We start from the raw sequence: 17,003 nt of genomic DNA on the forward strand, positions 1-17,003 counted from the left end.
TTATTACGAACGGTACAACAAATGCAAAGAGTTTCAGTCGAGGGACTAGTAGATATGTGAATTACTGTCCTTGTACTAGTATACAAATCTATTCGTCAAACATAGTCTGTCTTCGAATCATAAACATCTTGAAGCCTCATGACGTGTGGGACTTGTCCTTTAGCTCATTCGTGACTGAGTAATCAGCCTTCCTGACCAATGGATAACGTAGAGGCCATGGTTTTCTGAACAGCTGTGATATCGTCAACAACCTCCTGAGAAGAGCCGTACTCTTGTGTCCAGCATTTGTTCGTAATTGCACTACACCCTTGCGGATCGATCGGAAATTGGCTGCTTCGAAACCGGCGTTCAATCTCCTCCTCGTCCTCATTGCTGTCTAAGTCCGGGAAAACTTCGTGCCCCATCATAATGAAGTAGATCGCAGATCCGAGAGCGAAAAGGTCGGTTTTCACGTCGGCGTAATCACCATGAGCTCGCGGTAGGAACGACTTGGTACACTCTCGAGATAAGCCATCAAGTAGAACGTCCCCATCGCACGATTTATGCATTCCCTGGAAGTCTGCGAGCTTGAGATCGAGGTTTTTGTCGAGTAAGAGATTGCGTAAGTTGATATCGCAGTGAATGACTCGCTTTTTGTGTAAATACTCTACTGCTTCAGCAGCTTGTCGACACCATTGCAACCTTTGGTCTAGAGATGTGCCGGGGTTTGCTGCGATGTAGCTATTCAAATCTCCGTTTACTGCATATTCAAGGAGTAGGCCATCATCGGTTAGGCCTTTCGATCCGATAATTCGAGGATGGTTACCTAATATCTCAAGGAGCTGACTCTCTACTTGAAGATTGCTGGTTGTGCCTGGTATGGTCGGGTATTTCAACACTGTCGATTCATTAACAACACCAATATAACTTTGCCCACCCCGGCCAATGATCCGCTTAATGCCATCAGGATAGTACCTGTGTAACTCGATGATTTCGATATGGGACATCTTGAATATGCCGTGGGTGGACTAACGAAGTAGGTCCACTACAATGCTGGTTTCAAGTTATTAGGATTCGTTGGCCCTTCTACTGAAATATAGGTGGAAAGCGGTCACAAAAGTTCATGTCAAAACACGTGACATCAAATGTTTACAACAATGTTATTACCTAGGTAAGAGAGTTGACATGTAACGTTTTATTCAATTTTAATCTCCGATATTTGCATATTCAAAGGCTGTTTCCATCAAACGAAGTCTCGTTAACCCATTAGTTGAGCAACGATCATTCACTTACTCATCTATATACATCTATATTAGAAATTAATGCTCGGCGAGACTTGTATTGTTATTTACCTGCTAATAAGATGTTTAGCATTTTGGGCATATCCCTCCCTTTCTGGTAAATGATCCCATATGTTGGTCCCGGTATCCATTACAGCCCGACTTCCCACATGGGGGCTGAGGTTCGTATGTTATTACCACTTGCTTCGGTAACGCAGTACAGTTGGCATATCTCGTGGTATTGACGAATCGAATACACATATTGATAGTATGGCTGGTGTATTTCGATAAGTAAGGTAGTCCACAAGGTAGGAGTGAGACCTAAATAGAGAGGATCTACGGCAATCGTAGTAGATATGCCAAGGGGGATTTGAGTTAATACGGTGGAACAGTTGTAAGCTAGGTAGGATGGTGAGGGTGGATAGATGGTTAGTTATATAGCAGTAGTCCCTGTGCAACCATAGTCATGGGAGTCTAAAATACCTATTCTCCATGAACATTCGTGAGTGAGTGGTGGGCGTTAGATGAGGTTGGAGCGACCGCCGCTCATAAATATTGGCCTTAGGGATAGCCTTGGTTGTTGTGGCCTTATGGCCTGATAGCCTCGCAAACGGAGGTACCTCTCTCCAACTCCTGCTACGAAAAATAACTGCGATGTCTAATTGCCATAAGAAAAATCGATTGTGAGCAGTCCAGAGCTCCGCACCCAGCAGCTGAATGCTTCCACACCATATCGTGCAACGATTTCCAAAGATTTGGCGCAGCAAGCCTCATCCGCGGTCATCATGCATGATAGGCAAGCTTGAGCGCAACTGGATCCCTCCACCTCATGGGCTATATATTTCAGACTCACGGTGGTCCTCGTCATCCTCGAAGAGATGGAAGCAGAGGCAAACTAGCGATTCCTTTGCACGAGAGGCAAAAGTCCAAGGATTGAAAAGCAGAGCGGCTTTTAAGCTTATTGAGGTTGGTGGTGGATGGAGCCCATATCCACCTGTGGTTGCTAATTGTATGGATAGATCGATGCCAAATACAAGATATTCAAGAAGGGCCAGACCGTTGTTGATCTTGTCGGTTTATCTTGATCCTGTTATTTTGATGGCAAGCTAATTCTTTGTCAGGGCTACGCACCAGGCAGTTGGTCACAGGTTCGTCGCTTCTACCACTGATGTCTTTCTGTTCCGTCTAACATATACCATAGGTAGCGGTCGAACGGACGAAACCAAGAGGGCGAATTGTGGGAATCGATATTATCCCTGCGCAGCCTCCGAAAGGCGTATCTACCATCCAAGGCAACTTCCTATCCGTGGAAGTGCAAGAGCAAGTGAAGCGTTTCCTATCAGATCCAGACCGTGGACGACCAAAACAAGAACTGTTCGCCAGCAGTGATACCGACGGATCGCCAGAAACGGAGGGTGCTATAAGCTACATCGAGCAAGAGCAGCACGACATTGATGATGTGCAGGGCAATACAGAACGCACTCCGCCCAACGAGAAGGGCCAGAAGTTGGAAGATGACAGAAGAATTGTGGATATTGTTTTGAGTGATATGTCCGAACCCTGGGAACAGACCACTGGTTTCTGGAAGAAAAGCCTAAGTAACCCGCATATTAGGATGATGAACACCACTGGCATCAATTTCAAAGACCACGCTGGAAGCATGGTATAGTTGCACGCAACCTCTTCGGAAGTTGTTCCTGTTAACTCGTGACAGGATCTTTGCAATGCAGCACTACGATTTTCGGTTGATACTGTCAGAAATGGAGGCCATTTTGGTAAGCTATTGCAAGTTCCTAATTTTTCAGTTCACAAGACGCCTCTCCTAACGACTTGTTTTGATGTATTTTTTCTTCCTCTCTCTTCCCCGTAAGTACTTATAAAGCAAGTAATTCTAACCGCTCGATTTGTGAAGTATGCAAATTCTATCAGGGATCCGAGGAGAAGCACTTCGAGCAAAAACTGAAAAAGCTTTTCGCAGCTGTGTATCGAGAGAAACCTGACTCCTCGAGAAAGGTAAGTCTATATTCATATGCCAGGGGAGTCATAAATCAATAATCATTCGTAGGAGTCCAAGGAGGCATATTTTGTTGCGTTAAGAAGAAAGAAGGATGTGGCCATGGAGGATGTTTTTGGCACGGATAATATTACTTGATTAATAAACCATATAATACAAAGCTACTGCTAAGCTTCGCTGATTTTCTGCCTGGTGAGAGATTGAGACTTAGCTTATCGTAAGACTTGCTCAAACTGTACAACAATGAAAATTGCAATACGACTTTGTGACCCATTTACAATAAATTGGGTCGTTTATACGGTTTCGTAAGGTTAAATGGTCGCTATAATTCACACTCCCCATCCACTAGCAGAGTCGTCAGAGACCCCCCAGAAACACCGAAGTATATGCACTAGTAGCGAGACATAGTATATTATACTCTAGCAGGATGATGATGGGGAGGATAGGCACGTTTATACTTGATATAATTATATGGATGCACTTATTGCTTTTGTCTATGCCTTGAATTGATGTTTGATACGCTAGGTAACGCCATGTAAAAGCCTGAACGCACCCATCTTCATCTCCATCATAAACCCAGTTGACCCAGTAGCACATTGGTGGTGGGGAGACATCAACATTGATAACTTTATTTTTATTAAAGTTGTATCTAGACCTTGAAGCCTCTGGAGGCACGACGTCCACGAGCCTTCTCAAACTTGCGTCCCTTGGACTCAATCTTGGGTTTCTATTGATATTGTTAGTACTGCTTCCAGCACAATTAATGGGGGCTGTTACCTTGTGCTTGTGTGGGCCGAAACCGAAGTGCTTGACAGCCTCTCTGGAGTTCTTGGGTCCTCTGAGGAGAAGAGTGTTGCTTCCAGTAGGGGCTCTCAATGCCAACTGATCCAAAGTGAGAACCTCGCCACCAGCGGCAACAATCCGCGCGCGGGCGGTGGCAGTGAACCGGAGTGCGGCAATGCTCATCTTGGGGACGGTCAAGAGGCGGTTGTCATCGGTGACGGTGCCAACGACCACAACAGTCTTGTTGTTGGACTTCTCGTCGACGTTCGCAGCAATTCTCGAGATGGACACGGGAGGTCTGTTGATACGGGACATAAAAAGTCTTCGGAGCACGACCTTGTTGAATGAGGCATCAGTGCGGCCTGTGGAAGAGGAAATATCAGTATTTTTGCCAGACAGAATTGGATAGAAAGATCCAAGTGGGCGAGAAACTTACGGGCCAAGAAGCGGTACAGCTTCACGAGGAGCTTGAGGTAGACATTGTCACTCTTCGGCGCCTTGCGGTGCGTACTACGGACGTGATGTTTGTCGAGATCGATACCTATAGTCAGAATCCCATCGTCAGCCTATAATTCAGCATGCTCTTTGCATTTTGGTCTTTCGACACAATTTGCGACGCAGGGTGATGAACTCCGCAAGCACTTCGGCCTTTCAGCAACGAAGATACCCGCAAGAGCTCAAGACCGCCACTTGCACACGAAGGCGAGAATGGAAATAGCGGGCAACGTACCCATGGTTGCTGGTTATCGGGCGGCGGTGCTGTTGATGTCGTCGGAGTCGTTGGTCGTAGTCGCAGAATTCGAGGTTGATGATTTTCGAGAAAAGATCAGAACTGTGGGTGGGGAATTTCGCGCTAACCAAGAACGGGTTCCCAAGCGAAACGGCTCTATATTCCGTGCCCCTGTCCATCTCGACCCCCGAGCTCCGAACCATGCTTCGTATCTCGCCGCTCTCTCTATTTGTCTATTTGTAGTAACTCAAGTAAGATTACTAAGTACATACAGTAGGTACCTACCTACCAGTCTTCTAACAATTCCTCTCCCTCGTCTTTTGCGAATATACTTTTTGCCTCCTCTCACCCCTTTCTATTGCCCCCCTATGCCGGTACATTACTCCCTTTCATTATAAATATAATTAGTGCTTATCTAGCGCCATTTCAATGCCGATGGTGGCCTCAGGTACCGACTATTTATCGCGCTGAAACGGCCTTCTACTCGGCTCAGGTTCGCTTGGCCAGTCACGGCCGGCATCATTAAAATCTCATCCACGCTCCAAGGACCCTAATCCAGCCTCGTAGCCCAGACCGAGACCCCAGCTTCAGAGACGTCCACGTCGACCTCCTCGATACACGCCTTTCCCTCCTACACCTACACATGCTCCCTCGATGCGCCCACAATATCGCTCTTTATTTTCTCTTGAATGGACGTTGAATTGACGCAATCGCTGGACCGAGATCCTTGTTGTGTTGGGATACCGAGACAAGCTTCGGACCCGCAACCACTGCGACAAAACAAGCGCATACACCACACGGCGAGCACTTTGAGCACAGCTACCCATAACATACATGCGGATGGGATTGTCCTGTTAAACCAGCGCCATTTGTCTGCTTTTGCTGCAGGGGCTGCTGATTTGTTTCCTATGCGCTGTTGCCCCAGTCTCCGTCTTTAACGCGGAGAGCTAGCTACCAGAGCCGGAAATGGCTGCCGTGGGTTCTCCCTTCTCAAGCTCTGCCTGGGCGAATGCTAACTTTCTTACGCGGTATAGACTGGGAATGACGCCCTCAAGCCGAAATATGGACCGAAGGTATTACAGATGCGCGAGATGATCGCCCAGCCTGTCTTTGCGGCCTTTTGCGCCGGGGGTGTTGCCGGAGCGGTTTCTCGGACAGTGGTCTCCCCGCTTGAGAGGCTAAAGATTCTTTTCCAAATACAAAGTGCTGGGAGGGAGGAATATAAGCTTTCCGTCGGCAAAGGTCTGGCGAAAATGTGGAGGGACGAGGGATGGCGAGGGTTCATGAGGGGAAATGGCACAAACTGCATCCGCATAGTGCCGTATTCCGCAGTACAGTTTGGAAGTTACAACTTCTACAAGAAAGTGAGCATCTCGATTACTCTGTTTTGACGGTAACGGAGTGACAACATCATGAATGGGGATTTCCGTTCATGTTATCCTTTATTCGTCAATTGGCTAATTCATCCATCAAGTTCTTCGAAACCTCGCCAGGGTCAGATCTAAGCTCCCTCAGGCGGTTAATTTGCGGTGGTGCCGCTGGTATTACCTCTGTCTTCTTCACCTATCCTCTCGATATCGTCCGGACCAGGTTATCCATCCAATCTGCCTCCTTTGCAGCACTTAGTCATGCACAAAGAGCAAAATTACCGGGAATGTGGCAGACACTAGTTATTATGTACAAAACGGAGGGTGGAGTACTCGCACTATACAGAGGCATAATTCCCACCGTGGCTGGCGTAGCGCCCTACGTAAGTTTACTTTCGTGGTTTGGTAGCAGAGTAACTAATAAGGTTGGGTTGTAGGTCGGCCTAAATTTTATGACTTATGAGCTTGTTCGAAAATATCTTACACCCGAAGGGGACAAGAACCCAAACGCGGGGCGCAAACTCGCTGCCGGCGCAATATCCGGAGCGGTTGCACAAACGTGCACATATCCCTTGTAGGTCCTCCTAAATATGCAACCGCTGAAATAATAGGGGCTTACTGAATCTAGTGATGTCCTGCGACGTCGCTTTCAAATCAATACCATGTCAGGAATGGGCTACCAGTATAAGTCTATATTCGACGCCGTCAAGATGATTCTTGCCCAAGACGGTATCAGAGGCATGTACAAAGGCATAGTGCCCAACCTTCTCAAGGTAGCCCCGAGTATGGCGAGCAGCTGGCTTAGTTTTGAGATGACCCGCGATTTCTTACTCACTCTGGGGTCTGACGCGCCGGATCTATAATACCTTATGGGCTACCAGCTTTGTGGATGATGAGTTCACAGCTGTAGTTGTTTAATCAGTCTTTCGAAATTGGTGTCACGGACAGGACGGTAGGGCACGGCAAACCAAGCAGAAAGCTTTGTATATCGAGGATGGTATCTGTCATGCCATGGGTTGCATTTGGATAAGCATTGGGAGCGGGCGCATGTATGGCTTGTAGAAGAAAGAGATAGATCGTCTCAGTGTATTCGTCGAGTCTCTAAAAAGGCCATAGGCCTCTGAGAGCCAGAGATGGCTGTGGCAACAAGTAGATATTGTCTATTCAAACAGCGTTATATAGTCATAGCGTCCACGAAGGTTATGAACTATCGAAATGTATAGTGAGGAACAGTCCTCGTCATGTACCACTACGGTACCAGTCGTGTTACTCTTTTTTCTTGGTTTTGTGGCAATGCCAACGGGAGTCGAAGCCGGATCCGGCATCTGGGCTTGGAGATTTCATTCCTGACCTCCATTTCCCAGTCACGTGAATCCACCCCTTTAGCGAAGAGACCTGACCATAGCTGCCTCCACCTGCAGTTCTTTGCATCCTTCTACAACAATAGTCGTGTCAACGGCATCATCTACATAACACGGGCAGTGTTCAAGCTTTTCGCTTCTCCTTGGCGACATTGTTCTATTTGAACTGGAGACTTGAGATTACCTAAGACTTGACCTGCAACCTGCAAGATGTCTCGCGGCGGAACAACTCTCTACGTTACTGTATGTTTACCTTGGGACTCGTCATTGTTTCCCGCCTTAATCAATGATATGCCTGTACTAACTGTCTCCTCCTAGGGTTTCGGACCCGGTACACGCGCCCGCGACCTAGCCTACGAATTCGAACGGTATGTCAGCCAAACGTCGATATGTCGATGATCATCCTCGAGTGCGATGACCTGCGTCCCCCCCAATCGTCCTTCCTCGTCGAGACTTCGCTGTCACCTTTATTCGTCTCCTACCTACCTGCGTGCCTGCCTGCGCTTTATACCTCCCATTAACTTCCTCGTCGATCGAGCGGTCGCGCAATGATTCGAACATTGTCTCCCGATGAATCCCCCGCGAAATATCCGAACATCGGCGGATCGATATTCCTAGCATTATGTTTTATCTCTTGCTCTCTCAAGCACTCCATCCATATCCTATAAACATATTACTCGAATCTAACATACCATTTTACAGCTATGGCCGTCTTGTCCGCTGCGATATTCCAGCCCCTCGAACCGCTGCCAGTCGTCTGTGAGTAGTCTTATACCTATGTTGAATGTCCGCTCTAATATCGTTGACACATAAAGTAGATTTGCATTCGTTGAGTATGAAAGCCGTCGTGATGCAGACGATGCATATCACGAGATGCACAACAAGCGTATCGGACACGATGACTTGCTAAAGATTGAAGTATGTCACTAGTCTAACTGTATATTACGAGCACTACTAACAGTATTTAGTGGGCACGAACTCCTCCCTCTGCCTCCTGGCGTTTCGATTCAGGCCGCGACCGCGAACGTGCCGCACCTGGGCGCCGCTCTCCTCGCCGTGGTGGTCGGTCTCCCTCTCCTCGACGTGGTCGTGGCGACTACTCGCCCCGTAAAGATACCCGTCGCGACCGTGACCGCGACTACGATCGCCGAGACCGTTCCGATCGGGATCGCTCTCGCAGCCCAGATGAGAGGTAATAAGCCCCTCGAAGCTAGCTATTATTACCCTTTATATACCTATACTTACGATACTCAGGGACCGTGACACCAAGGATGAGCGCGACCGCGATGAGCCGCGTGAGACTGTCACTAATGGAGAAGACAGGAAAGGTGATTTTGAACTTCCAAGTCACATTAAACCCAAACTCGCTGATACCCAAATGGCAGTTGCCAGGGACTCCCCTCCTCCACAACACGATGAGCTTGACACGGCTGAGTGAACAGGGATTATTTGCGGCGCATTTTTTGGGGGAAAAGTTGACATTGTGTCCGGCCACTGATAACTCCTTTCTTCGTCTGATGTTACACTGTGATTTTAGATTCGTTTCCCACGTCCTTATCGATGCGAACACTGGGTTCCCTTCCGAATTTCGAAGCTGCGAATCGGCGGACATAATCATTTATAGCGTAGCAATAGTAAATCAAGGTTGTATTCAACACCATTTGTTGTCCCGTTGTGCTAGTCTGGTTTAATGGCCAATGTCTTGTTGACCCCCGGTAGAGAAGGTTATGTGACAGTCCGGGGTTTGCCATTATCCTGGACAGTGTCAGGTACAGACGGATTACGCCATTTCTTTGACAAATTCGAACATTCCTTCCGCCGATCGACTTGTAAACACCCCCATGTCCGCTTCTTGGATAACACTCGAGTACGAGGGTTGATAAAGGTTCATACCCCCAGTTTATCTGGGGCAGTCTATAGCCTCTTGAATTCCACCGTCCTACGAGAGTACATTGAGCCGGTACTAGGAGCAAACCGCCTTGTAACTAGGTTAGAAGTCTCTTACTACGACAAGGAAGTAGAGTCAACCGCCAACTTAGTAACCCATCTGCTATAGCTTCCCCCTCGCTTAGACTTACCTAACCCCTATCATCGTCATCAACATACAGTACTATATCTCAATATCCCACCAGCCAGCCTATAAAGCCCAAGGAAGCTAGCTATCCATTAAAGTTCCAAAATCGGGCCTTTAGCCCTCGACTACCTTTTTCAACATGCTTTCGCTTGGTTTTAATAAGTATACACGAACTAGCTAATATATATTTAGCATTTTGTTTTTAATATGTATATTTATTATATAGCGATGATCCTTAGCTAGGCTGGGAAATAATAACACACGATGTATTAAATAATAATAGGTTCGAGTTATTCTAAACTAGCACTGAAAAAAGTAATTCGTTCATAGCTATATCCTCAGTATGTAGCTCCTCTATCGTCGTAAGAGCTAAGTCAAGTCGAGTTAAAATAATCAATAAAATATAGCTTCTCTATTTAATTAATCACATCGCAATTAAAGTCCACGTGTTAGATATTATTGATTTAATTATCAATGCTAGCTATTACAGAACATGTCAAACAAGTCCAACATGGAGTATGACTACTCTGTTAATTTCCGAAATCCGAACAACGCCCTCACTCCCACAGTCCCATATTATTCTAATGTCAAGCGCTGTACTCATCTCTCATCTATGTAGTATTGTCTATTTCCTGGTTGTATTTTCGCTGCGGGTGATAGGGCGGTGCCTCGATAATAGTTGGGACATTATGAAATGGCTGACGTCTTCGTCGGACCAGTAGCTGAGATGACTTGCTATTGTGCTGGGATGTGTAAGTAGATGTACATGGAATTTAACGGTGTTAATGGGGGGACATACTTTATAGGGTTGAAGTCGAGGACACTCCTGATATTCGGTTAGTTAGTGCTCATTAGAACGAGATATTACAATCTCGATGAGTCGTGGGCAAAGCAGATATAGATATGTCAGTGCAGGGAATAACTCACTCCTGGATGGAGTAATCAACTCGGCCGTTCTGATTCAGGGCTCGGATTTTCAGCTCCTCTCTCTTCAGCCTTTTACCCTTCTTTTCAGATTCTGACCAATCGTGCTCAGAATTAGGGTCACCATGACGATTCTCTCTTGATTTCTCGTACCCTGCATACAGTGTCACAATTTCATCGTCGATTAAAGTAGGCGCGTTAGCACCGCTACCGTCCCTATCAGCCGCAGCCGTTTCTTCCGCCAACTGCTTCTTCTTCTCGTTAGTATCTTCTCTCTGCAGGGCAGGGACTGGGATAACACCGCCGCCTGAGATATTTGTCCCTGCACCGATTGATTGAGAAGGGGTGCTCCTTCCGGAAGATGACGTCGCCTCTATTCTTGCCACATCATCGGTAGTAAGACCCAGACTACGATTGAGAAGACTGCTTGCGATCCCAGAGCTCAAGCTGGACCATAATCCGCTGAAACTTTGACCGACCTTCGCGCTGATTCCGCTCACGCTTGCGGAAATAGTCTTCTTGGTGTAAGGCAGTAGTTGAGGTTTCATAGTGGACATTGCGGACGAAATGAGAGGCTCTAGTCGGTACGCGATGGGGTCTGACGGGTGAAAAATATTGTATAGTCGGCCAACTCTGGGGGACGAAACGGTAAGTGGAAGCCCGGTGATGCCAGAGACGGTATCTCCAGATGGCAGAGTCGATGCCGGGGAGGCGGCAAGAAAGGGGTCCTCCATCCCGTCGGGGTCAAGTGGCGATTGCGCAGGAACGGCATCCTCTCTGTAGAGCGGTGAAGAGTCAGTGGCTTGAATTTAAACAACATTTTTGAGAAACCCCGAGAGGATATTCCCCCCCCCAACACGTGTCTGTAGAGCGACAGAGGGATACGTACACGGCATGTCTTGCTGATATATTTCGTCCTTTCAGCATTTGGAACAACCCTACCGGAACCGATTAGCAAAGTCTCCAAAATATGTACTATAAGCTGAAATATCCAAACCGAACCTACCAATGGGTGAACCAACACAGTAGAAATCTTCCACAGCGAAATCGAAATCCAATTTACTGGCCTGCCCCTTCGAGTGCCGATTGCTGTCGCGCCCTTGGTGGTGTTTCGAATGTTGCAGAGATTCTTTCTGCCTACAGAGCAAGTCAAACAGTATGGCGGAACCAAGACTATGTCCCCTGCGAAGAAGTTAGCTAATTCCGAATGAAGATGCGTAAAGTATGACGAGTTCTTGGGAGGAGCCTCTCCGAGTAACCAGCAAGAACGGGACCATCAAAATAGCACTTACATAAAGCTAACCTTCCCCTTGAAGTGAGGATTGCGTTTTTTGAATAGACTGTACATTCTATTTGTCTCGCCTAAGACGGAAACAATAATCTGTTCGCGATAGGCACTCTGATATAGGAGGATATCCAATGCAAGGTCCGTTACTAAACTCCGCACAAAAGGGACTAAGAAAAGTAAGTATATTTATGAAGAGGTGTGGACGAGGACTGCCAACCGCCTTCAATTGTAATATCTTCCAAGCTGGGGTACTCATCCTCGGCGTTTTCAGTATCTCCAAGGTCATGTTCTTGGCGCGTCTGTCTCTTCTTTGGAAAGTCTAGGAGATGCCTCCAGCAGACTGGGAGGACTTGCACCCTACAGTTCTTTGGCAGTTTGTCAATCTCAGAATTGAGCGCTTGCAAATCTGCAGATCCGTCGTAGACGTTCTTGAGTGTCTGACGCAGAATATTGACATCATGGATGAAGTTAACACTTTCCGTCCTAGGCATCTGTTAGTCGTTGCAAGCCAATTAAAGTTGGCCGGTGCTTATACCGTATGCTCAAGCGTTGACCGATTCCATGTGTGACCAGAATTAGGTGATCGATTTCCCGGTTCTGATTCTCGCTGTCTCGGTCAGTATAATCAGTCTGCATCTCGGATTCCTCCTGCTTTCTCGTGGCCTCAGTGTCGCTTTCTTGTTGGGTGCCGCCTTGCAACAGCGAAGTGGCGGCCTCAGCCGTTTGGCGAGCTGCTCGTGGACTGGCATCTCCAGTTTGACGTGTCAGAGGAGGCGCAGATCTCCTCTTGAGCAACTTCTGCTGTCTCTCGTCAAGGTGTAATGGGGACGGCACAGTTGGGACTTCGACGGCTGCGTTAACAGGCGTTGATGGGCCCTTATCTGGTGTAGCGGAGGCCTTTGCTTTGCGCGAGGCAGAATAGCCTCGAACAAGCTTAACACCGCCGAGATAACCGCCACCTGAAAATCTTTGGTAGACAGTGCTGCTCATGCGGGACATAATACTATCTGCCGAAAGCCCTGTTACAAGTTAGAGGGCTGGAAATGGTTTCAATGGGACTTCCAAGATTTGGGGGGCATTCAAGCGAGGGAGTTTAAGATCAACATACAGGCGACTGTGGAGTCTTGATATGTCACAACAGAATTCATATATGTCCCGAATAGGCGGTGTGTTTTCTGAGGTTGTGGCTGCGAGGAAGGATCCTTGGAACTATCTCCAGAATCATCCAGAGCCTGGGCTTTTAGGTTCTCTGTAGACGCTTTCGGTGTCACTTCACCGGAGCTAGCACGTTCTCTCCCAGAAGACGCTTGCTTGGCCACGGATACTGGGTCAGCTTCAAGCTTTAACGAGGTGGGCCTAGGCGATGGTTTTACCGGAGCTGGGTATCGAAATGGCTTTATCTTTAAATATCCCTGTTCTAATTGGGATGCTAGATTTTCGTCGCATGGTTTCCCATCGTCATAGAACCAAGTCCCCCTAGTCACCTGGAATATTGGTCCCAACCAGTAGACAGGAGCCAGCTCTCGCCGCTCAATGTCAACATCAAAGAGGAAGTCCTCCTGCACAGGAACTCTCACTCCAGGATGCTCCTCCTGCCCTGGAACATTAAGGCTTGTATTTGAGCTCCCACCGGCTTGCTTGCTTTTCGTCGATTCATCACCACCCTCGTTGTTTCCACCTTGAGATTCGTCCGCAAGCTTTTGGTATGCTGTTTCTATAGCTCGCGAATCGTGCTTCGAGAAAGTCGTGAATTTTTTGGGTATAGGCGGAGGTTTTGTCTCGGTTTGGTTTTTGATCAGCAACTTTGGCTTTCGTTTGGGAACCTATCAATTACAGTTTAGCTATGCTGCTCATAAACAATATGAAGAAGATTATGGGGTTGTTTTCACCGTACATCAACAGCATAAAACCATCTTGCATTCAGGGGAGGACCTAGGGGAAAATTAACATCCGTTATGTAGGGCGAAGAGAGTCGGTGTGTAAGCTTTGGAGGGGTACTACGCCATAAAGCGAGATGTATTTGACTCTGAAATACTTACAATCCGGAGGGTAATCCTTCGTCCTCAACCCATGCCAATGATGTGTTGCATAGTCTCCTCCATGCTGGTTCTTCAGGCCGGATGCCTCACTTGGGTCGACGGAGGGCCCCTTGGGAGCTGGAGATCGGGTGCCGCCCCATGGAGTGATCGATTCGATTGTGGAGGTGAGGTACGATTTCTCGCCCTTTTCGGATTTGCTATTATCAGGCGACGGATCCATAGTCTTGGCCAGGCGGTCAAACCGACCGGCCGCACCTTGTTTCCTCGCCCAGTCAAACGAGGCTGATGACGATTGGAAGAGCTCCGGAAGGTACTTTGGGACGTTCCTGGCGTGTTGTGCGAGCGCCTTGAGATAGCCGGACCCGGCCAACTTGGTGGTTTCCGGTTAACAATCACGGTAGTGAAGTATTGAGAATGCTGGTCTGCGGGGTGAGATTTTAAGAAGAAACAAACGTCTTATTGGCGGTTGGTGGGGGTTGGAGTCGGATTGGAGGTGTGCAGGAGATACATGTGGGATGTACTTGGCTGTACGATTGGAGTACTCGTACGTAGGACCAGAGCAGCTAGTGCACGGGGCAATGCGGCCGCCTCGCCCCGTGCCGAGCAACCTTGAATGCATATCTTCGGATTAGATAGCTGGACCTCACGGATTGTACTATAGTATTACTTTTATTAGTAAAGAACTGATCGTTTGATTTATTACAATGTATAATCAACCCTACTCTAGGTCGGGGGAATTAACTAAGGTTGTCACAGTACAGGTGGTTCAAGCTCATCATGTTAGATTAGATATCGTTATCTGCCCAGCAATTATACAAAGTAAGGGCCGAACTAATATTACCAACCACGAGAAGCAGATGACAGCAGATATCCCTTAATTTTGGTGGTCCCATATAAGAGCTGAATTAATTTTCCGATCCTAACCCTACAATCAATACGGGAGTACGAAGACACGAGTACCTTCGGACCTTTGGCAGTTTCTGCCGGGATCAACCGCGTAGATTCGCCGACTGGCTATATATAACCTGTACGATATACTCACCTGGACACTCACCCGCCTCACTCACATACGGAGTACTGACATTGGATAATGTCGCTGAGACAAGTTACTGATATCCATTTCAGGTAAATTGCAAGGCTGAACAGAGACAAATACAATACAGCGTTTTGTCAACATGACGTGACGTCTTGCCCGAGATACAAGTACCGATAGAGAACCCAATGTATCAAAAGATGCCTGCACGTCCTCACGCATCGGTTGCCTCAGCATGCTGATGACTCGCGTTTCCAACCGGAAGACCTGGTGCCGATTTACCGTTGTGGTGAGAGTGTTTCCAAAACTAACTGGTGCTTGCTGATCGTGTTGCAGAATTGAAACATTGGCAGTTCGAACGATGGGGACTGGTCGACTGCCAACAAACCGGAGTATATCGACATCTGATATCTATTGGCCGACCGACGCCTCCCCCCGGATTACCATCGGAAACTCTGGCATCCAGAAAAGCGAGAAGAGAGAAAGATATCAAATTCTCGAACTCATGGTCTTGGCTTGCAAGCGGCCTGGTCCTGGGACCTTGGCGGTTGGAAGCCTTCGATAGTGGTTCCTGCATATGTTGTAGCACGCCAGTCGCGCGCTTCTGTTCTGTGGTAAGGTATATTATATTAATCATCGAGATAGAGAACATGCGGCAGAGGGAATCCTCTCAGCGGAGAGCCCGTCGCTGCGGCCGAATCTGCGACCATGGTATACGGAACAGAGTATCGGTACTGTACCTCGAGATGGTGCTGGGTGTCTACCTACAGTAAGGTACCTCACTCACTCAGCGCTCGCTCTTCCACCCCACGAGCTTAATCCCCAGTACGAAGTACCCTGATCGGTATTGAATTGTTGGATAGGGGTTACGCGTGTCCACCGCACGACGAGGCGAGTTTAGAATTGTGCGACTAATAATTGCCACAGAAGGAGGGCGCACGAAAGTTATGTTGCACCAACGGAGGTACGGTCTACTTCGGAGTTAGCACTGGCTGGTGTGCGATGATCGCCCACCGAGAGAAGACGGTGAAGCCGTAGTCGTGCTCATGCTCATGCCTACTGGCAGAGTACGTACACTTCGTAGGTATGGTCATACTCGATGTTCATGCTCGATATTCATGCTCATACGGAGTGGAGTATTGCTCATTGCTTATGCTTCTGTTCCTGCTCCTGCTCCTGCTCATGCTCGCTCCTCTTCGCGGATGACGATTAAAGGGGGCGGGCTGATAGCGCACGGTGATGGCCCTCAGGCTATCGATTGTGGAAAGGTGGGCGTGAACGTGCTGGAGATACTTTGTCCTGTACTTACGAAGTATCTACGGAGCATTAGTACTGTTAGCACTGTCGATCTGGATTTCCGACTCGAAGGCTGCAATAAATGTGCCATTATTGGTGTACGCACAGGTACACCTGGCGATGTACTGTACTGTACATACAGCACATGTGTTATTCATTATCGCACTCTCCGAGTCGTTGCCTAATAAATATAGTACGGTGGATAATGGTGGAGTTTGCGTATTGAAGTCGGTCCACGGTCCAGTCAGCTTCTTGAGTAGTTCCACGCCGTCTTGTACATGTCCTTGTGCTGTGTGCCCATGCACCGGTACATATACTATTATTTGTACAATAATGCAGGATTCTTCTTGCTGTGCCTGCGGGAATCCTGCGCAACGGACACAGCGCCTGTTCCTCGGGTGGCCCGAAACCCTTTTCTGTAGTTGATCTTGAAGAGCCATGATTATTGATAGAGTGGTTTGAATCCTCGTGTTCTTGCGCTGTACTTTTGTACTATTGGAATCACTCATTATTGCCTATTGAATTGGTGCACTGACGCCCTCTGCCAGGAGGCTCCTGGTGCTGACTGCTACTGGCGCACTGCTGGGCGGTTGGCATATTTGTTCCTGATCGCCCCGGGGCCCAGAGCCTGTAACATCCAAGATATCGACTTCTAGCGGGCGGCAACCCAGCACTCCAGCAGGCACTACGCTGCGTCCTTCGTACAGAGGATCGGTATTGCATGTACATGTACCTGTACCTGTCCTGGTAGCACCATACGAACGTTTGGCCTGTATGCGCCAGGGACATAGCACAACTACTTCCGCCAACGGCTATCGACAGACTCGACAGATTC

The 17,003-nt window shown here is 47.9% G+C and overlaps 6 protein-coding genes across 6 annotated transcripts; 3 read left to right on the forward strand and 3 right to left on the reverse strand.

The window, feature by feature from the left end:
- Nucleotides 1-182: 182 nt before the first annotated feature.
- On the reverse strand, nt 183-986 carry BP5553_04893 (Uncharacterized protein; the record flags this gene model as incomplete). The annotated part of the gene is made up of 1 exon (XM_032013516.1): nt 183-986. One exon carries the CDS (start codon nt 984-986, stop codon nt 183-185), a length of 804 nt encoding a protein of 267 aa, XP_031870116.1.
- A 1,062-nt stretch (nt 987-2,048) lies between these two features.
- On the forward strand, nt 2,049-3,411 carry BP5553_04894 (Uncharacterized protein; the record flags this gene model as incomplete). Its single annotated transcript, XM_032013517.1, has 7 exons — nt 2,049-2,225; nt 2,279-2,329; nt 2,381-2,407; nt 2,461-2,922; nt 2,974-3,034; nt 3,172-3,272; nt 3,325-3,411. The coding sequence occupies 7 exons, from the start codon at nt 2,049-2,051 to the stop codon at nt 3,409-3,411; spliced, it is 966 nt and encodes a 321-aa protein (XP_031870117.1).
- A 511-nt stretch (nt 3,412-3,922) lies between these two features.
- On the reverse strand, nt 3,923-4,965 carry BP5553_04895 (Uncharacterized protein; the record flags this gene model as incomplete). The annotated part of the gene is made up of 4 exons (XM_032013518.1): nt 3,923-4,000; nt 4,051-4,418; nt 4,493-4,566; nt 4,787-4,965. The coding sequence occupies 4 exons, from the start codon at nt 4,963-4,965 to the stop codon at nt 3,923-3,925; spliced, it is 699 nt and encodes a 232-aa protein (XP_031870118.1).
- A 787-nt stretch (nt 4,966-5,752) lies between these two features.
- On the forward strand, nt 5,753-7,016 carry BP5553_04896 (uncharacterized protein; the record flags this gene model as incomplete). Its single annotated transcript, XM_032013519.1, has 5 exons — nt 5,753-5,761; nt 5,821-6,150; nt 6,261-6,536; nt 6,591-6,727; nt 6,782-7,016. 5 exons carry the CDS (start codon nt 5,753-5,755, stop codon nt 7,014-7,016), a joined length of 987 nt encoding a protein of 328 aa, XP_031870119.1.
- A 708-nt stretch (nt 7,017-7,724) lies between these two features.
- On the forward strand, nt 7,725-8,952 carry BP5553_04897 (uncharacterized protein; the record flags this gene model as incomplete). Its single annotated transcript, XM_032013520.1, has 6 exons — nt 7,725-7,757; nt 7,833-7,882; nt 8,217-8,273; nt 8,333-8,432; nt 8,483-8,706; nt 8,769-8,952. 6 exons carry the CDS (start codon nt 7,725-7,727, stop codon nt 8,950-8,952), a joined length of 648 nt encoding a protein of 215 aa, XP_031870120.1.
- Nucleotides 8,953-10,323: 1,371 nt separating this feature from the next.
- BP5553_04898 (uncharacterized protein) lies at nt 10,324-14,059 on the reverse strand (the record flags this gene model as incomplete). The annotated part of the gene is made up of 10 exons (XM_032013521.1): nt 10,324-10,414; nt 10,516-11,289; nt 11,402-11,450; nt 11,519-11,694; nt 11,805-11,967; nt 12,018-12,283; nt 12,336-12,819; nt 12,909-13,623; nt 13,695-13,732; nt 13,840-14,059. 10 exons carry the CDS (start codon nt 14,057-14,059, stop codon nt 10,324-10,326), a joined length of 2,976 nt encoding a protein of 991 aa, XP_031870121.1.
- Between the last annotated feature and the right edge of the window lie 2,944 nt (nt 14,060-17,003).

The sequence above is a fragment of the Venustampulla echinocandica genome (assembly GCF_003357145.1).
Source record: "Venustampulla echinocandica strain BP 5553 chromosome Unknown scaffold_2, whole genome shotgun sequence".
In the NCBI taxonomy this organism is placed as follows: domain Eukaryota; kingdom Fungi; phylum Ascomycota; class Leotiomycetes; order Helotiales; family Pleuroascaceae; genus Venustampulla; species Venustampulla echinocandica.